This window comes from Cyprinodon tularosa, unplaced genomic scaffold, assembly GCF_016077235.1.
Source record: "Cyprinodon tularosa strain WSP-4 unplaced genomic scaffold, ASM1607723v1 ctg402, whole genome shotgun sequence".
NCBI lineage: Eukaryota > Metazoa > Chordata > Actinopteri > Cyprinodontiformes > Cyprinodontidae > Cyprinodon > Cyprinodon tularosa.
The window spans coordinates 280,737-307,109 of NW_024039122.1; the positions used below are offsets into that span (position 1 = coordinate 280,737).

Genomic DNA, 26,373 nt, shown 5'->3' on the forward strand with positions numbered 1-26,373 from the left:
ATGCTAATCCCAACCTACACGTCGTTAACCAAACCAGTTCTATTTTTATTTCCATGTTTTCCAACGTTTTAATCCATCACTCACTCTGTAGCTTCAAAACTACTGAATACTTTGAGCTTAGGGGGAAAAAGCTTTTTAGCTAAAGGTTGAGGCTTAAATACTTTACCACATTTTGATGTCCAAACACAATGGCTGTTTCTCAATTCAGAGGAACGCGAGTACGGACTCGTGTCCTCGCCAACTATGTTCTGGAGAAGAACACAGGAAAGTCTGGACTCTGGGAGAACAGGAGCACGCCAAATAAATCTGGGTCAATCGGAACGAAAGCGTACTGATGAAATCATCACACGCTCGGCTTGTCTGGAGCTGCATTTCACCTCCTGTTATTAATGGTCTCTAGATAATAATAAATGATGACTTTTTTCATTTAGTGGGGGAATAATAATTAATACAGTCAGATAAACACAAATCAAATGGAACTGTTTTCAAATAAAACAAAATAATCTCCATCAGAGCCACACACGGCTATGAAGAGAGAGGGCTGCTGCAGACGGGTCGCGGTTAGCCCTCGCTGCCGTTAGCCTCAGAGGTCCGCAGGTTGCCGCGGTCCTCTCAACATTCTAACTCTTTTTAAATTAGGCATTAAATCAGTGAATGGTCCATATAGTCATCAAACGATCTTAAAACGTACTTTTATTGAACGACGGCAACAGAACAAAGAACTTTTAACTTAATACTCTGAGCTCTGAGAGTGCAGTGCATGCTGGGACAGCTGTCTCTGATGCATGCTGGGTAAAGAGTGAGGACAACATCCGCTGCTGTTCTTTTGAATTGGAACAGCACTAGGGGTGATGCTGACGACGTTTCGAGCACACGAGAACGCACAAGTACACGGTATTCCAGACGGGTGATGCTGATCAGTGACAGCTAACCATTACCTCAAAAAGCGCCATGTTGGTGCCGTCGTAACTGTTGTTCTTGTCATGTTCCGTGTTGTTGATGAATGGACTGTTTTCCTTTGGGACGCCATCACCTGTTGGAAGAAAACAGAGATCCCAGTAAATAACTTTCATGTTTAAAACCACTAAAACCTGAAACTTAACTGGATCTTTGCTGAAGATGGGCTGCATGGTGGAGGCAGACTGATACTGCGGTTGTTGTTGTTTTTTATGTGTTTTTCAGATTAATTATTGCTTTCAGCAGCCATGGCCTGAGATCACATCAGACGCATGCATTGCTGCTCCCTCTGGTGTTAGTGTTTGATTTGTTTGTTTTTTTAGAAACATTTATATATAATGGTTACATTTTTATCATGTGAATGCAGTCAGAAGAAGCAGCATTGAACATCACTATGACATTGATTGATCAAAATATTGATGACTTTATTGAATTCTGTTACATAGTAAAATAATTGGCTAACTAAAATATCAATACTTTGAAAGTTATTTAGCGATTTAATGAGATATTAGTTTATTTTAGTTCTATTTGCTTTACTGCAGCTTAATTTTCATTAATCCAATGTTGAAACAAAAACATTGAAGTTACGAGGTTTTTTACCAAGATAACATTGGAACTCATAAGGGTTAGAATTAGGGGTGAGTATTTGCATTGGTGTTGGGATACATTATAGCCCCATTTACACTACCCTTGAAAAACCGATCCATGCCGAGACCGGTCCGAGCTCGGATCAGTTAACCAGGCCGAGCTTGGTTCTGACGACCGTTTACACATCTATCTCGGTTCCTCGACTCCTCGCCTCCTAGTGACGACCTGCGGTATTACTGCCAGTATTGAAGGAGGAAATCAAGCAGTTGGTGGCTGTAATGCACCAAAAGTTGTTTGCCAACCGCCATAAAACACAAGAAGAAGAAGACGAAGAAGGAGGGAATCAAGCAGTTGGTGGCGGTAATGCACCAAAAGTTGTTTGCCAACCGCCATAAAACACAAGAAGAAGAAGACGAAGAAGGAGGGAATCAAACAGTTGGTGGCGGTAATGCACCAAAAGTTGTTTGCCAACCGCCATAAAACACAAGAAGAAGAAGAAGACGAAGAAGGAGGGAATCAAGCAAATCAAAATGGCGGCGCCCGTCACGTTCAGAAAGTTATGCTTGATTATTATTGCTGTACTTCGGTGTTATTGTTTAAAATGCCATTATTTAAAATGTTGCGTGGAGAAGATTTCGATTGTTGTTCATAGTTGAAGAAGAAGTTGTTCTTCTTCTTCTGTTTCTGGAGGGGCATTACCGCCAACTACTGGAATGGAGTGTGAATCGCGATGTGAAGCCAGACGGAGATGACGCGTTCTGCTCATGTGCTCTTGTTATCAGAGAACCGAGCCAGGGAAAAACCGAGCCAAGCCCACCTCTGGAACCGGTCTGCAGTTATCTCGGTCCGGTTGTGTCTAGCTCGGTTCAGTTCAGTTTGCTTTCCATTTACACACAATAAGTTATCTCAGTTACTGAGCTCGGACCGGTCTCGGCACGGTTTTTCAAGGGTAGTGTAAATGGGGCTTATGTGTAACAATAAAATATTATCACAATATCACAGTATCACTATATATTGCGATATTTTCCCCAGCAACCAAAATTAAATGTATAGATAAAAAAGCTGCAGTAAATGTTCATAAGAAGATATTATTTTAGAATCTATGTTGTTTGGGGTTTGAGTCAGTCTTTCACTGTGACTGTCTATTTTCCGTCATTGATTAAGGTAAAAATGTGTTATTTTTTTTAATCGATACTAGGAATTGAAGGATTGATATTATATCGGGCAGCTGAAAATCATGATCTATCACCAAATCGACTTTTCCCCACAACCCTAATTAGAGTTATGTCGGATTCATCTGTATTGGCCTTATAACAATGTTTATTGGTCAATCTCTCGTTCTTAGATATAAAAAGTCTTTGAATTTTAGGTTGATTCTAAAAGAAAAAAAAAGTAAGCTAGGTTTTCAGAGTACACTGCAGTGGAATGAAGGCAACACAAATAAATAAAGACCATTAAAATCTACAATAAAATAAGATGATTAGAGATACACATAAAATAAAATGATTGATTAAGAAAACGTGAATAGAAAAATCAGTTGATTACAGGTTGGCGGATGTAGGGAAAAATAGGCATCAATAAAACCAATAAAATAAAAGACTCCAAAGCTCCCTAAAGGCCATTTACATTCGGACGGAAATATTGGGCTATATTTAATTTTCAATGAAAGCTTAATTAGTTATGATATGCCAAAAAAGAACTCAATAAAAAGCCAGAGGAATATATTTAACGGGTGAAAACTATAAATTCATAATAATTCATAGTAGTAGGTACATGAACAACTAAGTCGTAATAAAACAGAACAATCCTGTTTGCTTTAGCCAGGCTGACACAGCTTTTATGACAGATGAGTAGACCAGTCAGATGGACATCAGTAGATTCTTCAAATAACTGAAACAGCTGGATTGTTATTCCTGAGAACATCTAGAACAAAAGGAAACTCAGACTGTGGCTAATAATGTCTACGTTTAAGGCAAGGCTTAAATCTTTCCTTTTTGATAAAGCTTCTAGTTAGAGTGGCTCAGGTTATCCTGAGCTATCTCTATAGTTCTGCTGCTATAGGCTTAGACTGCTGGAGGACATAGGGACCCCCATTTCATCATTCTGCTTCATTCTATCTCTATTCTCCCACTCTGCAGAATCTGTTAGTTCAATCTCTAACGTTCTGCTCTCTCTGCTTTTTCTCATAGTAGCTTCATCTGGTCTGTTCCTGTTTGGCTGTGACTCCATCCTGGAGAGAAATATCAGCTGTGCTGCTGCCATCAATACCTTTATTTCTAGATGTTGGAGCCAAGCCTATTTTTCCTTGTAGTCCTGTTTCTCTGACTGTGGCTGACTGGATGTGCTCTTTTCGATGCAATCAACTAGTTTCCCTAGATAGAAAACTTTGAATAAATTTTACTGTATGATCTTGTTGAATTGTATCTCTAAAGTGCCTTGAGGTGACATGTGTTGTGAACTGGCGATATTTAAATAAACTGTCAGAAAAGTAAGAAAAAGCAGAAGCCGGGCTGGAAACGATTCACCTGACATCTGAAACTAAAGAAATGCCTTTAAATAACAAATCCTGCTCAGCAGGTGCAGTGAAGTTGGCTACAGCACAGTTCAAACAGCGTCACCATGTCGCACTCAGAACCTTCTTCTTCACTCTTCCCAAACCTTCAGAGGAGCAGCAACTCCTGTTAACAGCACTGAGCGCCAAGCTAGGGCTAAATAGCATGATGCCATGCATGTATGTACAACAAAGCTGTCTGTCTTTAGGGAAATGAAAAATTAAGGTTCAGAAACCAGGAGGAAAATCTAATTATTTCCCATTTGAATAAATCAAACTAACTCAAATGAAGGACAACAAACCTGAAGCCAACTTCGCCATGCAGCTGATGTCATAAAAAACAAGTGAAAACTTTACGGAACAAACATTCATAAAAGTTTACTACATGTTTTATGTTCAGTAAACTATATAAGAAAGCCGAGAGGAACGAGACGCAGTAAAGACAAATGGCAGAGGGAGGGGGAGTGTAGGCCTAGTGTTTAGAGAAGTGCGCTTATGCTCTGAGAGGGTTGCAAGCACGGTTTGATCCCCACAGCCTGCACTCTGGGTCCCTGAGCAAGACCCTTAACCCCACACTGATCCCTGAGCACCGCGCAATGGCAGCCCACTGTTCCCGAAGGGGAGGAGTTAAATGCAGAGCGTGAATTTCTCCAATGTTGGATTAATAAAGTTCAGTTTCTATCCTTTCTATTTGTTTTCTATCCTTTCATACAGAAACAACTGAGCGATAAAGATTTTAGAGATGAAGAAGGAATGAATTTAGGAAAGCTGGAATGGATCCACTGTAGAGGGTTTATTATGGAGGGAATTTTGCTCCAAAATTGTTCAAATTTCTATTTGGAAATGGAAATTGGAAAAAAATAAAACTCAAACCAGACATGAAGCTGTTTCTAATCAAAAAAGGTTTTGAGATTAACTTTGCTGTTTTCTTTTTTTGCAATTTCTCTTTTTTTGTTTTGTTTTTTTTTTTTTACAGATTTTACATTTTCAAAATTTCTCATTTTATATTGAGTTTTAGGAACTCCATTCTCTTGAAATTGCATTTTCAGATTACATTCTCTTCATTTCAAACGGTCGCTCTTGACCAATAATAATGTTGCTAACATCTAGTAGACCAACAGGAATTCATCTTCGTTCCTAAAATCAGAGGAAATAAAATTTGAAGAAATAAAATAAGAAAATATATAAAAAAAAAACATTAATATGAAAAGAAACGCAAAAAATGAAATAATTGCACTTGACTCTATTACACTTCAATTAAAAAAATGTAACACTTCCATGGAAGTTTTCTTAGCTTTTTAAACTTAGCTGCATGAGTTTAGAAACACCTGATTAAGGACGCGTTCACACCAACATGCTCCTTTAGTTTGGAGCCAAAGGCTGACTTTTATTATTCCTAATTTGGTGTTATTCCCTTTCAGAAGAACAATAACTCCTGATTATTGCTCCAAAGAGCAGAAATGACCTTAGTATAACATTCAACCCCAAAGTCTCTGCTACGGTGGCTCAAGAGGTACTTACAAGCCTAAATTCTCTGCAGGAAAGCTGAGTTTGGCTCTTATTCACAGTAGAAGTAAATTGAACAACAGTAAAGTAAGTTTGGACCAGGAATTAGTTGGTGTGTTTCAATCTACAGCTATGGAAGAAAAACAGTCTTCTGTTTGAAGCAGGTCAAACAACAGGAGGAAATTCATCCTAAGGTCATTTAGTGCTGCCAAGGCAACCAGATGCTTTTCCATCAATGTTTTTTATGTCTATTTTTTAAGCATTGCATTAGAAGAGCTTGAATGAAGACGCAAAATTTAAATCAACTAAATTTGAAAATGTTTTAACACTCCCTGGAGATGGTGATTTGAATTTTACTCAAAAATTAAGTAATTGCATGATCTTCGAAGATTTAGAATAAGGGGCATTAAATCACACGTGCAACTTTTGTTTAGTAAGTGCGATAAGTGGCCATGTTGCGGTGATCCAAAAATATCACAGTGTAAATGTTAATACGTGCAAACTGTTTGCTGTGGTATGTTATGATGGTGTGGTAGAGGCAGTTTGAGGGCAGCCATAGAAGAAAGATGAGGTTCTAAGCCATTGAGGTAATAATGAGGGAGAAAAATAATGCTGCTTGTGAAGAGATGTGTACCTTCACAGGGTTCCTACAGCATAAGGCAAGTTAAATTTAAGATTTTTTAAGACTTTTTAATGCCACTTGAAATAAAAATTTAAGACCAAATTCACAATTCACAGTTGCGACAACTTAACCCAAAGGTTTATTTTAACATAAACCACTGCACTAATGTTTCAAATTTTGAAAAACATACAGGAAGAAAGCTAAAAACACAAATGACAGATGACAGATATATTTTAACAATTATTTAACTGAATTTGTTTTATCAGGGAACAAAACAAATCAGTTTTAAAGCCCCAACATAACCAGTGCCAAGTCTTTTTTGCAGCTATTTTTCTTTGTTTCGTTTTCTTAGTATGTTTGATTTGGTGATAAGTGGAGGCGTTGCAGAGACAAGGGTGGAACTAAACTGAGAAATACCGGCTGTTTCTCTGTAACTCCATTTTGACGCTTTGTGTTTCGTGCTTCGCATGTGCGACTCCACTGCCTTAATTCCCATCGTTCCGAGCTTGAATGACTTCTTGCATAAAACCCACTGAGCCTCATGTATGTTCCCTGGTTTTAGCCATGGAGAAAACTCTTGGCTGGAGACAATTTTGGTTACATTTACACTTGCTCATATTTTCCAGACAAAAAGTTAATGGCGCATCTCTCAAATGTCCCAGCCGCAACAACGCTTTTATTGGTTCCGCTATCGGGACGGAACCAATAATGGAGAGCCATTTTTTTTTATGAAAAAAAAAAAGAGTCAATTTTAACGTTTTATATAGATTATAAAAATAAATCGTAATAAAAATAATCCTATTTATGATGTTTTAAAAATTAAGACCTACGAAAGACTGATTTAAGACATTTTAATACCAATTAAGGCCTTAGTTTTATTTTGAAGAATTCAATGCCTTTTAAGGCTTTTTAAGGACCCGCAGGAACCCTGCTTCAGATGATTCAAACATGTTTGCACCTGTTTTAAGACAGGCAAAGCTTCTGGAGATCAGTCTCTAAAAGCATTAAAGAGGAATTAGAAACACATTTGCTGTATTCACTGCAGACTTCTAGAAAGCTAGCAGTAGAATCAGATGTCTCCATGTCTCTGGATCACACGTGGCCTGACTAACAATAGCTGATGTGATAAAGTATAACCTGCCATTATTAATGGTATTCCCGTTCTTTAAAACCTCCCTCTGATCTGTGGTCCATTTAGCTTGCTAACTCTACTTCCTTCTTGTTCCAGGAAAGTGTAACTTAAACGTTTGACAATCTTACGCCTTTCATTGCCTGGTTAATTCGCTCCAGTTAATGGAAACGTGTCTAATTCACTTTTTCCCCCCACATTTGAGTAAACAGTTTGGATGTTTTCCACCACCATGCCCTCTCCCTGAGCTTTAGCAACCTTTAGCCTCATGCTCCAGGTCAGACGTGGACAGTAAAAGTCCAGCAGAGTCAGTAAATATATTGACTAGTAGATGTTTAATTCCAGGCTGGCTGACAGTATTGTAGCTTTAAAGAAAGCATAGTTTAATGTTGAACACAGTGATGTTATGATCAAAGCTCTGGAGTGTGCAAACGACTTTAGCTTTCAGAGTTTTCATTGTTTTACTTTCTCTGATCTATGAAAAGAAAGAAAGTCAGGATTACGGTAAATCCCTCAGCCTGCAGGGACGTGAGCTTAGCAGAAATCAATTTAAAGACTGGAAAGAGAGAGAGAACAGCTTTGATAAACCAAGGATCTAAACACATCTCTATTGTAGTCTGCTGCCTTTAGTTTTGCAACTCAATCTTCTCTAATGACATGGTTCCTCCGATCCTTGCTCATTTCGGCGATCTCACAATGGCTTCAAGCTACACAGTCAGATCTGTTTATGTGAAGGTAAACACGTCTTTATGTAGTCTGGATGAAATAAACCTCAGTAACCTTTGCTCAATTAAAAACATCAGATTTGTATCAGTAATCAAAAATTATGCACACATCTGCTTTAGCATACCTGCTGCAAACATCAACTGGCAACTGTTACAAACATCTTATATGAAAATAATACCAGAGATTATGAATTAAGTAAAACATTCTAGTATTTAAATAAATGCCACAGCTAAAAAAACAATCACATTAATAACATTCTGAATTAATTTCAACGAAATGCTGTGAATAAAGAGACCCTATATCATTGGGTGCTACCAATGAAATGCCTCCAATCCAAACAATTCAATTCACCACTCAGTCACTTCCTGCTTTAATGTTGCTCCTGAGGATTTACTTTTGATGATGCACCATAACTCACCAAGGACAAGATGCTCCACGGATTCCATTCATTAGAATAACCGTTAACTCATTAGAAGTTAGTGGAGATGCAGTCATTAGGTGAACAACAGTAAAGGGTCACTGGTACAGAACTGGGTAAGACTGACACAGTTTAGAGAGAACATTTCAAAAAAGTTTAAAAAGGTTATTTGTTTCCAAGTTTGAAGACGTTTTGCTTCCCATCCAGGTAACGTTTTCAATTGAAAATGTCTGGATTAGCGTTGAGTTCCAGGCTTTATAGAGTGGACAAAAACAAAAGCCTTGTTTTGGCTTAGAAAGATGCAAACTGAACCAGAAGAACGGGTCCACCCCTTAGGAATGGGGAGTCGTCGATGTCTTTGTTAGCCTGCAATTCCCGATACTACATTTTAGAGGCATAGGCCAGTATCTGGTAATGCAGGCTTTAGAGCAAGGGTGGGCAATTCCAGTTCCTGGGGGCCGGTATCCTTCAACTTTTAGATGTGCCTTTGGTTGAACACACCTGAATCAAGTAATTAGTTGATTGAGAGGACTTGTGAGGAACTGACTGCACACTGAGGAGGTAACTCAGCCATTTGCTTCAGGTGTGTTTGATAAAGGAAGGATGTAAAACCTTCAGGACACCAGCCCTCAGGAACTGGAATTGCCCACCCCTGCTTTAGAGAGAACATTTAATCAGCGGGAGGAAGAGATCCAATGATTGACTGCATCTCTTTCAGGGAATCCATGCTTTATATCATTAGGGTAATTTTGCTTCATATCAAATCCCCACCCCCATTCCCATGATGTACTAAAAAGAAAAAAAGTGAAGTTTTAAGAGGAGATATTTCAATAAAACAGTCTGTGTGTAGAATCTGGTCTGTTGCTAATCTACGGAGTAAATTTCGGTCCATTATTGTTGTAAGCAGACATGTTTTGTAGATGGTTATTTGCATAAAATAAAAATGCAATCCAGAAATGAAACTTTGAAAAATTTGTTATTTAAAGAACCTTTTCTTTTTTTTATTATTTTAATCTTTTTTTTCTCTTTTTTAATCTGTTTTTATTTATTTATTTTTTTTAATAGAATTTCACAAAATGCATTCCTTTCAAATTGTGTTTTCCAGATCATATCTTCTGCTCTTCTGGGGACAGGATTTCCTCTGCAGTGGGGAGTGAAGACTAGAGGTGAGTATTGGCATGAGTGTTGCGATTCGATACATGTTGCGAAACTTGAGTCACGATATGATATTATTACAATATTGCAGTATCACTATATATTGCCATATTTTCCCCAGCTATTAAAATCAAATGATGAGATAAAACAGCAAGTGCTGTATATTTTCATCCGAAAATATTGATTAGGTATTATTATCCATGTTGTTTGGGGTTTTCTTCCACTGTGACTGCCTCAAATACAGATTTGGTGCTGCACGCACAGTTAAAGGGCTCCACAGCGCTTTCTGCCAGAGTGGTGGTGCAGAGGTAGCCCTTTTTCCCATCAATGTTTTATGTAACCTTTTTTTTATCGATACTAAGAAGTGAAAGATCGATATTATATTGGGCAGCCGAATATCACGATATATCGCCAAAAAGATTATTTCCGACACCCCTAGTGAAGACGCATTTCTATTAGTCTAAATGGAAAAGAACATGTTTGTTGATCGAGACCGCTGATTGTACACGGCTTAATGTTAAGAGAATATCATCTGTTAAACGCAATTTGAAAAGAATCCAATTAGTAAAATTAATTTAAGGGAAAAAATAGGATCTGTAAAATAATAATAATAAAGAAAATGGAAAAAATACACAATTTTCTGTAACATTTAGTCTAACAAAAGCGATAAGTTACTCCCAAAACCTTTAATTAATTAATATTTTTGTAGAGGTTCATTTCTGGGTTTAATTTTGTTCTTAGCTTAAAAACGCCGGGACCAAATTCCCTCCCTCCACATCTTGATAAACATGTCTCATATAGTAAAGCTGCAGAACGACTTCATGTACCAACATCCAGTTAAAAGCAATGCTGTTTATTTCTGCTGAACCGATCAGAGCGGCCGCCTCTGACTGCAGGCCCTCTCTAACTTTTCCTTCTTGATCCAGCTGTAGGGGGAATAAGAAGCTTGGAGCGAGGCTTAGCCTGCTAGTAATCACTGACAAAGTCATTACGTCCTTGCTCTTTGCAGGACTGCGGCACAATCTGAACAGAACGGCGGGCCAAATGAAGCGAAGAGACAATCTTTGGATGAGTTTGGATGAGAGAATGGATTTAAGATGATGTCAGCTGGCTGGGTGGGGCTGCAGGTCATAGGGGGGTTTTAGTTTAGCTCAGTTACACAGCATTCAGCACCGGTAATCATTTTCTGAACCAACTCTGGGTAGATGGTCTCTGAGACGAGGCTCTGATGTCCGTTTTTAAAAGGATGCTGACATGCAGACTGTTAGGGTACGAGCACAGATACAAACATGCATGAATTTAAAGATACAAAAGAAACAAAACCGTTTTTCTTTTTTGAAAAGAAATGCTTTCTGAACATCATCTGAAACCTTAATGTAGTTTCTATCTGAATGATGACATCTGGCAGAAGTTAATCTGGGATTATACCATAACTTTCCTTCCGGCCCATCATCCGCATTCTGATGTCATCAATACCCAGAAAAAAATAAAACTTCCTGCACATAAAAAAGCTGCTGTCCTTTGACCCTTTAGGCTCAAAACAATTCCAAGGGGTCCATGAGTCCCATCCAGGTCGAGAAATCCCTCAATGACCTTTAGTTGCACTTACATATCAGCTCGCCAAACAAGGCAGAAGTGCCAGCTGCCGATGTCAAACACCGCAATTAATGCAGCGCCTGTTTGCAGCAGATTAGGCGCTTTTAAAAAACGTACATGTTGGATAAACAGATGATGAGACGAGAGCGAGGCTGGATGAACAGGAGCCAGGTCTCTGCATGCCTGTTAGAAAGTCCTCCATCTAATCGGGAGAATTAAAGGTGGAAATGTAAACACTGCGTTCGACTGGGACGGTGAGCAGCAGCAAAGCGCCCTCAGGGACTTGGTCTAGTTTTATATACAGTAGAAGCAAAGATAAAACAGATGTTCGTCCACATCACTGCCGTTCAGCATCTGGAGATCTTCTAAACTTTAACAGCAATTATGCACGTTTGTTCAGGACTTTAATGCAATGTTAGATTCTACGTAGAGTCTTTGACATTGTGACATTTGAGAGGTTGTTGGTGCAGAACAGCTGATTGAGAGTGAATGTGAGGAGCCTGCTGCTTAAAGTCACCTTCCTCTGCTAACAGCAGCTCTTCTTTCACACGCAGAGGTTAAAGTTAGAGACGGGCAAACTAATCAGAAATCAGAACCGGTCCGGATGTGCTTAGAACAGGAGGTCGACAGGAGAGAAATGCTAAAACGGAATATCTTTAAAGTTCATTTAAATCATAAACATTAGAAACATGTTCAGATACAAAAAAAAACATAATTTTGTGCTACTAGCTTTTATCAGAACCCTGCAGATCTTTTGTGCTTTTTAATGAGTTCTTATCCTTTAAAAACACAGCAAACACAAAGTAAAAAATGTAGTAAATAAGATGATCTGCCAGTGAAACGCAAATGTATGACTTGAAATAAAATAGATAGTATGCAGTGGAGCTGGAAAGTTTATAATCCCAATCTAAGAAAATGTAATTTTCAAATAGAGGCACTCAGTTTTGGTCACGTTACATTTAAAAAGACTAAGAGTCCATTTTTTTTCCTCTCTCCAGCCCTTTAAGTGGGGATAATATGATTAAAATGGGTTTACTTCCATAAAAAAGGGAATAAACTTCCAGCTAACATCCAGATCTATAACCTGACTCCGCCAGATGGATTTTCTCCGCATATCCATCTGGAAACCTTCCATTGAAGTAATTTTGGGAAGGGGCGAAAATACTGGTTAGCTGATTGGCCTATGTTGGTGATAGACGGGCCAAATAAACCAATCAGATCAACGAAGCATATGACGTACTAACAGAGCGATGACGAAGAGGAGCCAATTGATAGATCAAACTCTTGCCGAAACCAGTCGGGAGAAGAGCAAAAACATCTTTTCCTCTGAGAAAAGCCTCCAGAGCAGTGTTTTGCTCTTCTTTCAGTGAAGAAATACTCTGTAATTCCGATAAAACTTGCTCGATAGCCACGCTAACGCTAGTTTCATCGGCTGAAGCCGCCATGTTCTTTAGTCTGAACCGTGGCGCTTCTCGTTGCGTCACACCTCAACCCGCCTCAAAGCCAACGCTGATTGGACGTTCGTTTGGTGAACGGCTCCCAATTTTCTTTAACGGAGAGTCTCCAGACTGATTAGCGAGTGAAACCTTGAAAGCTCGCGAGATCAGGATGGTCTCACCAGGCTACCAGATCTATGTATGCAAGTAGAAGTAAGCAACCTTCCAAACATTAAGTCCTGGAACAATGAACTCTAGAGTCCAGAGGTGTCAAGTAATGAATTACAAATACTTTGTTGCTGTACTTAAGTACACTTTTTAGGTATACTTTACTTCATTACTTACATTACATTTTTCTTCCTACTTCTGACTTCTACTCATTACATTTTCACACCAGTATCTGTTCTTTCTATTCCTTACATTTTTAAAACGTTACTCATTACTCTTGGCTTCGGTTTAATGTTTCTAAATATTTATTTCCCGTCATGTGCTCCATCCAATGCAGATCATTGGCTCCACCCACATCTAGTGAAAACTAGTGTGATTGGATGAGTCAGAACGCAAACACTCATTGGTTAGCTAAAGGAAATCATCAGAAGCAAGCAGGTGTTCTTCAAACTGCTAACGTGAATTTTCTATGCCAGGGGTCACCAACGCAGTGCCCGCGGGCACCAAGGGGCCCTCAAGGGCCACATGGGGGGCCCTCTTCGTCTTCTGAAAACAGAAGAACTCACTCAGTGGGTTAAGTTTAATTTTTTTTATTCTGTTTCTCTTCTTTTTCATCATTTATGTATTATTTCACCATGTTAACTATTTCATCATATTTCATTGATTTCAAAATGACAATATTAAAAAGAAAATTAGAAATAAATAAAGAATAAACTAAGAATAAAAATGAGTTTCTTACACTAGAAAAAAATCGAAATCTAGACAAGTCATCTTTTCTTAAATAAAATGCATTTGTTCTTCGATTAATGAGGTAAAATAGACATTTTGCCAATAGAACAAGACAATTTACACTTAAAATAAGAAAACACAACAACATTGTCTTATTTTAAGTGTATTTTATCTAACTATCTTACTTTAAGAGTAAAAATGCTAATTCCATTGGCAAACAAAAACAAATACTCAAATTACAGGTAAATACACTTAATTTAAGATAAATTTACTTATTTTTTTATCGTTTTTTCAGTGTATGGATGAGATTTACTGTAGGTGAACACTGATCCCTCCAGTTCATAGGTCAGTATTGGTAGCCCTTCCTATGACTCGGTAGCCATGAAGTAGCCCTCAGCCTTAAAAGGTTGGTGACCCCTGGCCTATGCCATGCTACAATGTGGGATTCAGAAAAAGATGTTGAAATGTCGGACACAGGCGAGAGCGTATCGGGAGATGGAGACTAGCAAGACCTCCCTCATCCTTGGCCCTATCTTAAAGAATTTTTAGAAATAGTCGTAAAATTGAGCTTTCAGTTAATATAGTGGCATCTGGCTGTTTTTTTAAAGGTTACTTTATACTTTTATACTTTAAGTAGTTTTTGGAGCACATACTTTTTCACTTTTACTTGAGTGAAGAGGTCAAGTTGATACTTTTACCAGAGTGTTTTTAAACTGCAGTATCTATACTTCTACTTTAGTAACAAATGTGTGTACTTTTGACACCACTGCCCTAGACAAGCAAACTATCAGGGTAACAAAAATACTGAAACCCTCGAATGGAACATCTAGATCACTTTGGTTTGTGAAGAGGAAATTTAAAGTTTCTTACCAACCTGCTAAATATGAGGTCAAATACACTTTAAAAATGTAAGAACTTATATTTCAATCTTATGCTGTGAGGAAAATAAGCAAGTAAATAAATAGGATTTAATCAGCCATTTCTGGTGGGCTAATAATGAGCAGGTATCAGTCCAACCTGCTAAAAGCATAATATCATCTGTTTCTACAATTGATCCAATGTGATGGAGACTGAGAAATCATCACATTATCTGTGTTTCCATCTAATTCTCATACTGATATTAAGCAAACTTGTAAAGTGTTAGAAAAGACAGAAAACTGATTAGAAGCGTTTCCATCTATTTAAGCAGGCGATGTCATCATACATGTCAGTTGGGCTGGACTGTAATAAACAGGAGGGAGAGATAGCAAGATAGCATGGAGCTGGTGGAGTATGGAGTCAGAAAGGAGTCAAAATGTTTGCAAACTCATAAATCTTAGTTGAAGTTAATATTAAATGTCAATTTTTTACCTTATAATCTGAGTAACTAAAAAAGTAAACATAAGACAATAAAAATAAAATCTAAATTCTAATGTACAGACATTTTGAATTGAAAAAGCTTCCTGGATGGGAAGCGAAACATCTTCAAACTTGGAAACAAAGTCCAGAGGATTGTTTTTTTAAAACTTTTTGGGAAGCTAGCATGAACCCAGGATCAGTGATGGAGGGAAGTTGTAACTCTTTTGTTCCAATGTGATGGTTGATGCCATCAGGAGACAGAATGCTAAAGCTGCATTTAGGACGCGGCGAAGGAAACAGCTAACCTAATTTTGTTAACATAATTTTACTGTGATTTTATGTTATTGGTATCTTATCTGTTGTGTCCACTCTGTTCTCTCCTGTAGCGTCTTGTTTCAGTTCAGTTTTTACCTGCCTTAGGACAGCGGATGCAAATTAGCTGTTGTGCTAATTCTGGCTGATTTACATTGATGCTTTATAAATAAATAAATAAAATAAAAACAGCTGATCATTCATGTGAGGTAAATGTCAGAACATATTCAACGAATGTGTTTCTCTTTAGATTCTCTTTTTTCTTCTAGTCAAAAAGCACCTCCAGAAATTCTAAATAGTTTTGCAAAATTTAGACATTTATTTGTTTCCATCAAGCTCTTCTAAAGTGATAAAAAAAATGTTGATGGAAACACGTTTGCCGACCAAAGAGTGATTTTCTCATAAGGTTCAGCCTCCTCTCAGTGGCTGAAACATCTGTCAGTGGGTTCACATGTCCTGATTAGAGTAACTCCAGCTTACACTCAGGCACCAGCTGCAGCTTTTACACAACAATAAAAAGTGCTCCATAAAAGTGATCGGTGAGTTGTAATGATAAGTCCAGATTCTTTAAAATGCTTGAATGAGGACACGAGGGGGGAGAGTTGACGTCAGCTGATGAGTGAGTGCAGGTGGACGGGAGGATGAGGCAAAGTGTGTGTTTGTTTTTTATACCTGCTCGACTTCTCTGCAGGCCAGAAACCAGAAAACTACAGCATCACCTAAAATCTGCTGCACTTTAAAGAACGAGCAGAAACGAGCGCCGAGGACTACGTCATGGTGAACTGGAATCTGCTCACAAGGAGGCATTTTAGTTCAGAATGTAATTAATCATTATTGGCAAGTTAAACAGCTTAAAACGCTTTAAATATTCAACTAAAATGAGCCAGGTCAACAATTCCCTTTAACGACCCCTCTTTCGACTAACGACTTCTGCTCTGTTCGAAAACCTGGGACGCGTCCTTAGAAGGCCAGATTCGAAGGACGATTACGTCATAGCGCGGCGCCGAGGTCTGGTCGGATTCCAAGAGTCCTCATTATGCGGCCTTAAAATACGTCCTTCTTTTTGCCCGATTTGAAGGACGGGTCTGATGTATCCTCGCTATCCTTGGTTTACCCAGGATTCATTGCGAGACCAAGCAAGCCGTGATCAGAGGAAAGGCTACTTGGTGCCGAACAGTGGTGAAAATTGGAAGTTCAGTTTAATATAATCCAGTCTGTGAATAGTTTCATCTGTAATGAATGAAAATAGTTGTTTTAATGGTTATAGAGTCAGATATGTGGCGGTAATGTTTGATTTATCTAAAGGTTTTTATCTTTTACTGTGTAAATGGGTTTGGCTGGAACTTAAGGACAGATTCTAATATATCTGCAGGGTGGAGAATATAAATCTGTTTCATTCTTTTATTGCTGTTTTGCACACTATGCTTAACTAAGTATTTGTTGTTGTTGAATATTAGAGATTTTGCAGATATATTTTTATACATGCATTGTTTAGATTTACTTCTATATTTCTATCCCTTTTATAGAAAAGAATAGAAAATCTCTTTATTGTCCCACAATGGGCAAATTTACAGCAGATTATTGAAAATGGTCACACAAATGAGGACCTTAGAAAAATGTATAAGAATAACATAATAGGGAAGAGTTAAAATATAAACAATAAAATGCTGTAAAGTGTTTTAACAATATAAAACTGGGGAATAAATAACCAATATGCAGCTATGGACATTTTTACAGTGATGGATATTTGAAAATAGCAGCAACATCAGAGATGTGCAAAATGACAGCAGCAGGTTATTTAACTGACTAAGGTTTCTACCATTACATTTGATTTGATTTGTTCCTGCTCCCGGTGGTTGGAACCTTTATTCCAATCTGGATTCTTGTTAATGTAGATAAATAAATAAATAAACAGTTTTGAAAACTTCGGTTTTCATTCTTTTCCTGCTTTGTGTGTCAACTTTCGCGGAGCAGTACGGCGGTAAAACCCGCCGAAGGGTAGACCTGTTCGAATTCAGAGCCAGAACTCTTCCGGTCTCCTTATTTTCAAGGACTTCGAAGGATCCAGTCCAGGTAGACCGCGTCCTTGGAGGATGCAGCCCAGGTTTTCGAACAGAGACATAGACAGGTTTCAGGTATTACAGGCTAACAAAGAAACAAAATGACCCTCATTTCAAAGGGGCGGACCTGCTTGTCAGGTTCAATTTACATGTTTCTAAACCAAAACGAGGCTTTTGTTTTGTTTCACTCTATAAAATCTTGAACTCAACGTTATTTCTGACACTTTGAATTGAAAAAGCTCCCTGGATGGGAGACGAAACGTCTTCAAACTCGGAAACAAAGTCCAGTGGATTGTTTTTTTTTTTGGGAATGATTATGACCTGGATAATTGAGAATATTCACCAGCAAACTAAAATGATTAACTTACAGTTAAATTAAAAAAGAAAAACACATTTTCCCAGACAATTATTGAACAGACACTAATGATGAACTGATCAGATTTACACCAGTCAATAATTTTCTTCTGATTCTGTTTCCTTCTTGTTTCAGTTTTTGATTTTTATTCAATTCTAACCAGTTTGAATAGGAGGCAAAAATAAAGAATCTTTCTAAATTTGTGCTTTCCACCACCGATTGTGGTCTTTGGCTGTTAGTTTGATGACTTTACTGCAAATTATAAAAAAAAAAAAAAACTACTTATATTGAGAAGTGTTGGATAATTGATCGTGTTTTAGGACATAATGCTTCATTTTATGCTTATTTTAAAAAATCTTAAATAAATAAATTCTATTAAGCAAAATAATCTCGCTACATGGACAGATAACTTCATTTGGTTTACGTAGCTTTTCCCTGGATTTAGTGTTTTCATGATTTTAAACCCTTTTTACAGTGCTTTTACTAAAAATATATCAGACTGAAGGATTAAAAAACCATCAGATCACAAAGATGATTAAAAAAATGTTTTCTGTGAAATTCATATCAGCTTAAACTGCCAACACTCCAGATAGGGAGGATGAACCAATCACCTGACCACATTTACAGACCTTTAGCGGCAGATAGTAGATCTATGACATATTGTGGTTTTCAATCTAATTTCTGACTGCATCTGGGAGAGCATTTCTATGTAACACAGGATGATTGACTGCAGAATCCATTTCTGAATGTCGCATTTCATTCTGCTCCCCTAAATGGATCTACGCCGTAAAGGCTGCAAAAAACAAACTTTATCTGCACTTAACTTAGCAGCTGGGATAAATGCGTTAGAGCAGGTATATTAGGGATGTGCTAACAGTTCTGGTCGCTGTGGTAATAAATTACCTTCCGCACTATTTATAACCACTAAGCCGCAGACTGTGACAACGCACTAAGCTGCCTAACGCAACCACTGTTAGTCCATGGCTCATTGTACCGACAACTTTGATGGTAAAGGGGAAAAAAAGATGGGAATGCTTTCTTCCATCACCAATGATTAAAGGAGAAATCTCACTTCTTTAAACAACTTTAAACTGGTATTTGTTGGAGCATCAGATGCAAAGTTGAGGCATCTCATCCTCTTTATCCATTTACCATCATTTGGTAAAGCCATAAAACAAACAGGAACAGGAAGCTAGATGACCTCCAGGTAAATTAAAGAAAGTTGGAAACATTTCTAGTAGATTGATCCTATTTTTTAAAGTGAATAAAGCTTTAATCTTTAGCTTTTATCACATCAGAACTTCTCCAATCGAATATTGAGATGCTGGTTAAAGGGACGGTCAGACCGTAGATGCAATATGGGAGAACTTACCCTTCCGACGAGAGCCGCCCCTGTGCTCCATGCTGAGGAGCCTGGCTTCCAAAAAAAAAAGGGGGGGTGGAGGGGAGAGGGTCCTAGCAGTGGTCTTTGGGGAACTCCAGTGATGGTGGTCCGATTTATTCAGATACTTCTACTGACGGGAACGAGTCAGGAATGCTGGCTGCTCTGTGTGATAATGTGAGGATAAGCTATTTCTGTGACAGTCATGTTGGTGTGTGTGTGTGTGTGTGTGTGTGTCCAAAGTGACGACAAGGTCGGCGACATCAGCCGCGCATCACAAAGCACCCTCACCCTCCCACCCCAGAACCTGCAGACACAGGCATGTCTGTGAGCGCGCACTCCATCCTTCTACCCGCTGAGCTTTTGATCACTGACAGCGGCGCGAGTTCAATCACACACACACACACACACACACGGAAAGGGGAGGAGCAGAGAGAGCAAAGGCAGCAGAGGTGTAGTAGAAGCGGTCACAGCGCAGCATTTGGTCCATCAGCTCATCTACAGCTTTAGAACAACCAAATGTACAAGATTTTTATTAAACTGGCTGATTCAAGTTATTCGAAACTCACTTAATTTTACTGATATCTGTTCATTTGATAGGAGTCCTTTATTGTAACGGTAAACGAAGCGTCAGGCGGCCGACCGGCCTGAAGGATGGCGGCAGACGGTGGTTACCTCGATCAACCCGGCGCTCCACCGTTGTTGCTTTTAGCTGCTCTTTAATCTGTTTGACAGAGAGCATGTGAAGTGGCCACTAATCCCTTAACCAGATTAGGCTAATCCTGAACTTTTTATAAAACAAGAGGCAATGTCACGGCTTGGCAAGAGGAAGATATGGCGGAAGATATAAGTGACGCTTTACTTCCTCTTCCTGTCTTCTCCCTGCCGGCCACACGCATGCTGGTACAACAACCACTGGCAGCCTGAAAAATGCTGGTTACCAAGGAGACAAAAGGGGAATCAACATCGTGATTAATATCAGACAGGAACTAAAGCATTTTATAATTAAATACAAATAAAAATCAGCTGGTTTTTAGGTTCCCCAAGTGATGACTTAACTGAACATCTGGTGCCGCCGTCATTAAACTGACAGATGTGTCAAAGCAGAGCTTAAAGCAGAGCGATCAAATTACACAAGAAGAAGGATTTAGGAGCATCAAGCTCTAGCGAGGGTTTTCAAAATAATCATCTGGTTCATCTACAAATATCAACAAGAAACAGGAATAAAAAATAAAACAAAAATCGCACTTTCTATGCTGGCTGTAAACATCAAGATCTCAAGTATCTGAAATCTTGAATTAAGTGATCAAAAACTATTGATAAAATGATTCAAACTGATGAGAATGTTTGCTGGGTTGATCTATTCTTTAGATCAGCTGCAGCTGTGAACCTGTTAAACATCACCGGCCTCACAAAAACACCATTTAATAATCGTTTTGTATCGATCCAACAGCCGACGATCCGATGCATCGACACGTCTGCGAGAGAATCGATATACGTTTTTAATTTTTTCCTCCGGTCTATTCTTATCCATTTGCTCCTGGGCGTAATTCTCCCTCCCGTGCTGCGGTGGCGCTAAACCTATTTTGCCCTCCTACCTCTCTTCCTGGTTATACTCTTACAGCAGTGTGTTGCAGTGAGCTTGATGCAGACATTTTTGATTTATGCTCAGTATTGAAGCGTGGTCTGTGCTACACGCTGTGGGTCTAGATACGGCCGAGGCGGCGAGGAAGTGGGGGCGAGTTTAGTCCGACGACGGAGGGACATGAGGGCCAAAAAGAGCGGAGATCCAGGTGGAAAAAGGGTCCCAGCGTTCTCGCACACCTCGCTCTTCTAGCGGGTCAAACTTTACGAGTTTTTTTCCGCCATTTCGGTCATAAAAAACAAAACAAGCCGGCCTCCTGTCTGCAGTCAGCTACAATTTGGGAGAGGAGCAGCGGAGCGTCTGTGGAGGGGGCGGGACGTCTGGAGCCGAGTTATTGCTTTGCACTAATTGCACTGATTTTGTGCAGTACTTTTTGATGCAAGGCCTTTCAGAATCTATAACGCAGGGGCATTATGATTTTTCAGTGAATGAGGTTTTAATAGATATAGGTGGAGTGCAATTTTTCTACTTCTGTAACGATATTACAGCTTTAATTGATTTATTTCAAATTTAAAACATTGTCCAGCCTGTAAGGTGTTAAAAAAAAAAAGAAAAAATAACCAATTAATCGAATCGAATTGTATCGTGGTGTATTCTTGTGTATCGAAAAATATCTAATCGTTGGGTTAGGAAATCGATACTGAATCGAATCGCCATGATGGATGTGATTTAAACCCCTAGCGCCAGATGCAACCAAACCGCACTAAACTGGTACTAGTTCGTCAGTAGGGCTTCGGAGCGGTTCAGTTCTGGCTCAGTTCTCTGATATCAAAGGACTCATGAGCAGACCGCGTCGTCTCCTTACAGTCAGCCTCCGTTATCATGAAATTTCAGACGTTCATAATAATACTAGCTTCCCCACCGTGCCACATGATTTCCAGTGATGATTCTGCTTAGCATTGAGGTGAACCTTAAAGTCTGTCATTGTTTCCTGCATCTGTGAGTCCTGATTAGATCATTTGTTTGTCGTTTCCACTTCACAAAAGCCGACTCTGTCAAGTAAATTCGTCAAAGGCTGCCTTCTTCGCCAGACTCTCCGCAATGACATATCACAATCATTACCAAATTTCCTGAATGTTACGGGGGCCGTCATGTTGGTTTGCTTGTTTACCTCTAGAGAGCAGTAGTACCGTAAATCGCCACCAGGAGGCACAGAACAATGCTAGCGTGGTCTGTAAATGGACATAAGGAACCGAGCTCGGCACGGTAAACTGATCGAAGCTCGGCATGGATGGGTTTTTTCCGAGGGTAGTATAAATGGGACTTAAGTATACTGTCCTGCTTTTCAACAGCTTTATGTTGCGTTTATGATTTAATTGGTGCTTTTTTGTGTTTTTTTTTTTGTTTTGTTTTGGTGACACAGATAACTGAGTTTTTCCATGTTTTCATGTGTGTTGTTGTTTAGTTTCAGTTAAAACCTGTCATAAAGAAAATCTGGAGAGTGAAAGGTGCTTGTTTGGTATTTGTTTGGGAATCTTATTAAAAAAAGAAAAAATATTTAACATTAGTCTGCCTGCTGCTGCTTGTGTAACTTTTTACTTATTGTGTAGAAACCAGGAAATAATAATAAACTAATCATGGCTAACTGCTAACGGTAGATCCATTGGAAGGCATTTACATCCAAGTAGAATCTTTTCTGTAAAACCAAATCTCAACTTTGGAAAAAAAAGGAATCAGCCTGGATTATTTTACAGCTGTGGGGATTAACTGCAGCTTTTATTACCAATCAGTTTGCAAACAACTGAGGAAATGACATGGAGAAAAGAGACAGTTATTCACCTTACCATTTCATTAACACCAAGACTAAAGACCACAAGTTAATAACATTGGTTTTAGTTTTTTGTTGTTGTAAAAAACAAAACAAAAAGACTATTAACACGAGATATGTGGTTTAGGAGGTTCTGCTTAAAGTTAGAAGTACGGACGGAGTGAGAGGATGCAGGTCAGCCAAAGCTACTCAGATCAATGACACTTAGTGCCTCTTATAGACGAATCCTTGCTTCCATCAGTAAGCATCAACCATGAGATGAGTGCAGGAAACAAAAAGAACATTAGTCTGAAATGGTACTCCGCTTCTATAACAGCAGAGAGCCTTTAATAAGATCTAAATATGGCAAAAAGGTTTTAATGACATCTAAATATGGAGGAGAAAAAAGTGTAACGATATATTTAAAGTAATTTGGGTTTTATTTTTAGAACTTTATTGATCTCAGATTGGAGAAATTAACTCTCTGCATTTAAGCCATCCACTTTGGGAGCAGTGGGCTGCCACTGTGTGTAATCCTAGGAGCAGTGTGGGGTTCAGGGTCTTTGCTCAGAGACCCAGAGTGCAGGCTGTGGGGATCTAACTGGGTACCAGTCTTCTAGTTGTGAAAAATAATAAAAATGTTAATCGTGGAATTTTCTTTTTTGGAAGCATACGTCACCTAATTAATATATATTCTATTAACCTAAAGCAACATGCATGGTTGCTCCATGACCGGTATGCTGGCCGTCGACATTGACCAAGGCACCTTACAGTAGAACTGCAGTCAGTTCCTGGATTGGCATGGCTATCATTGCTCCTACAGGACTAATTTCCCACTAGGATCAGATTTATAGTCATGGTAGGACACTTCTTTGATTATATTTATCTTCCTCAGACTACTCATAAGCCCACAAGCGCACTGCTTTAACCCACTAGGCCAACACTCCCCCAGAACAATGAGACAATGATACAGAATGAAGCAAGATTTTTCTTTAAACAGAAACAAAAAATCTTTGTAGGCCTTAATCATACAAAGATATTTTCCAAAGGTTACATGTAACTCAGTGTGTTTAGAAGCTTCCTCCATAAACTAAAATTGGGCTTTTTTGTAATGTATATTCTGTAATGGACTAAGGAGAGGTGGTTTCTAAGTGGCTCAAATTGGGCTTAGGCTCAGCTTCAGTCCAGATTCCTCACTAGTACCAACCAAACTAAAACTAGAAATATCATAAAATCCATCTGTTTTTAATGATTAATATCATGACACTAGGTTCTGTCCTTTAAATCCACTTTGAACATTAACTGATAATGAAACTCAGAGGCGTGAGAAGAGGAATGAAACCATGCGACTTCACGTGACATAACAACCTTACTTCCCTAAAAAAAATCGCCTCTCAAATATCTTCTATTTGACTTTTGAAAATAGGGGAAGTAATAAACCGCTCCACCCTGCAGCTGATGCAGCAGCTAGAGGACGTTCTACAGTAAACTGCGGATAGGCCTTCAAACTGACCCTCAGCTATCTTCTACAATGAGTTGCAGCTTTAGCTGGTTGCTAAGAGCAACAATTTCATCTAAAATCACATCAGAACTTTGGCTGATCTGGCCGATTACTTCTCAGTTCATGCATTTAATATTTAGCCAGATGAGGAAGAAGTCATATGGCTATTTAAGGTGGTGCTCCACCCTGGCTAAGAAGAACAGTTCTTAAAATTGGACAGATTGGGGATAATTGAGTTTGCTGGATGGTACTTTAAAAGCAAACAAATAATCTCTGCTCCACCCAGCTTTTTCAAACACCTTTGCCAATTCAACAAATTTTTTCATACTGAGAGGGTGGCACTTGTATCTGCTCTTAATTTGATAAATCCGGGCATACACTGCACATTTTTTGCCCTTTTTGGGCAAATTCTCTAGTTTTTGAGACTTTCAGCCTGGTCGTCGTCGAAGCATGGCAGGGGTGCAAGTGGAATGGAGTTCTTTCAATAAAATTGACAAACCGTAGTAGCAACGTTTGCTCAGCCACGTCTTTGTCCAAATACCGCTTCGCCTTTTCTTTTTAGGGCTTTCAGCAAAAGAAAAATGTACAAACTGCCAAGTCAGAGTTTCCACTCTAATGAGCTTCATATTTAACAGGAGGTACGGACACTGGCGTCTTTTACCTCTTCTACTCATTTGGCTTCCGGATAGACAAGTCCGAGTAGCGCCATCTCACTGCGAAGCTGAGTCCAACATAGTTTTTAGACGTAGAGTGTGAGCGGGAAGATCATATCAAAGCGTCGGGTTTCGTCTTACAGTGTGACCTATAGCTGCGTGCAACGATTGAAAAAAATCAAGTTGGGGACGGGCTGTGAAGGAAGCAATGCACGAGCAGAGAAATGGGGGGCCACTTTTATAGGGTAGGGAAAAAATGTAATAAAATTTAATTCTCTGACCATTGTCCAGTTTGGCCTCAAACAGAATCCTCCCTTACCTCCCTTTGGCCTCTCTACGTTTGCCCTCAAAGGTCGCGTTCTCCATCTGCTGTTTGCGATCAAACATGAATCATCTGAGTCTTTGTCAGAAGCAGAGTATGATATGAATGTTTCTGTCCAGCCCTTTTTGTTAATTTTGATGTTTATCATAACAAGAGAGCTTAAAGTAAATGAGCCACCAAGTAATGAGAGAGCGCAGGATGTGATCTGGTGTTAGTAACATCTGCTGTGAACGTGGGATTTTTCTGGGGGTGGGGGTTGGTCTCACTGTCCTTGGATACTGGTTGGGGACATGCTGGCCTGTATAGTAACCAATCAAGTTGTGTTGTGTTTAGGGTTGGGAATTGAAAAGATTTTCACGATTCCGATTCCCTTTTCGATTCTATGAAACGATTCGATTCTTTATCGATTCTTTTTTCGATTCCAATTTGGGGAAAAAAGGAGAACAAACTGTTTGATTATCAGCATCAACTTTGTTTACTTAACTATTGCACAATCTTACAAAATCAACAAGATCAAGATGTCCACAGGAAATGTGAAACTGGAGTAACATCCGTGTTTAAATGAAAAATGAATACAAGAACAAACTTAATAACCAACAATGTCTAATAACAAATGATGGGATAATAACCTATTTTAAATAACAAAAAATACTAATTATAAAACAGTAGTAGGGAAAATTAACAGTTATTTTGCAGAAAGATGAGCATATCTGCTTTTTCTGGAAGGATACGGGATCTTTCAGGGCTTATGGTGTCTCCAGCTGTGGAGAACACCCTCTCAGATGGGGTGGAGGAAGCCTGCACACAGAGGTAGTTTTCAGCCAGTCCAGATAGCAAGGGCAGCGTATCTTGCTTGTTCCACCACCACAGTGTGGCGCTATCCCTGCAGGGGATGGAGGGCAAGCTTTTATAGAGCTGGATTTCCTGATCTACCCTCTGGGCTAAGGAAAGACGGGGCTTTGATTCACAAAGTGACCGCAGCTCGTTGTCTTCCTCCTCGAATAGTTCTTCCAACTTGCGTAACTTGCGTAACGTGCGTAACTTACATAACTTACGTAAAAAACGTGACGTAAGTCGTGCTCCCCAGAGCCGGCGCTCTAGGCTCTGGTGCTGCGGGAATCGAAAAAAGAATCGTTCAGCGAGCTGCCAAATGATGCCATGGAATCGGAAAATACGGAACCGGTTCTGAACAGGAACCGGTTTTCGATTCCCATCCCTAGTTGTGTTGTGATGTTTTATTTTCATTTCTACCTCTTCTGCCTCAGATTCTGCTGACAAACATGTTTTTCAGATTGCAGGCATATCTAACTCTAGTAGGCGCCATCTGGATTTCTGATAGATCTGCCAGCAGATGGCGCCACATCTGTTTATTTCAGCTTATTTCGCTCTGTGCTGGAATTCTGTTCAGGCTAAAAATAATCCAAATACTATCAGGATGGACGCTAGGTGCATATAACCTTATTTCATTATGATTTAAT

At 39.1% G+C, this 26,373-nt stretch overlaps 1 protein-coding gene across 6 annotated transcripts in view; it reads right to left on the reverse strand.

The window, feature by feature from the left end:
* slc12a7b (solute carrier family 12 member 7b) overlaps positions 1–26,373 on the reverse strand; it is a 109,847-nt gene that overhangs the window by 38,532 nt on the left and 44,942 nt on the right. For 5 of the 6 annotated variants that reach the window (XM_038298209.1, XM_038298208.1, XM_038298206.1 and 2 more), the window contains exon 2: positions 939–1,033. In XM_038298209.1, the coding sequence (XP_038154137.1) occupies positions 939–1,033 (95 nt within the window). Of the gene's footprint in view, positions 1–938; positions 1,034–19,018; positions 19,194–26,373 lie in introns of those variants that run through there. The other variant, XM_038298210.1, reaches the window with a different exon arrangement.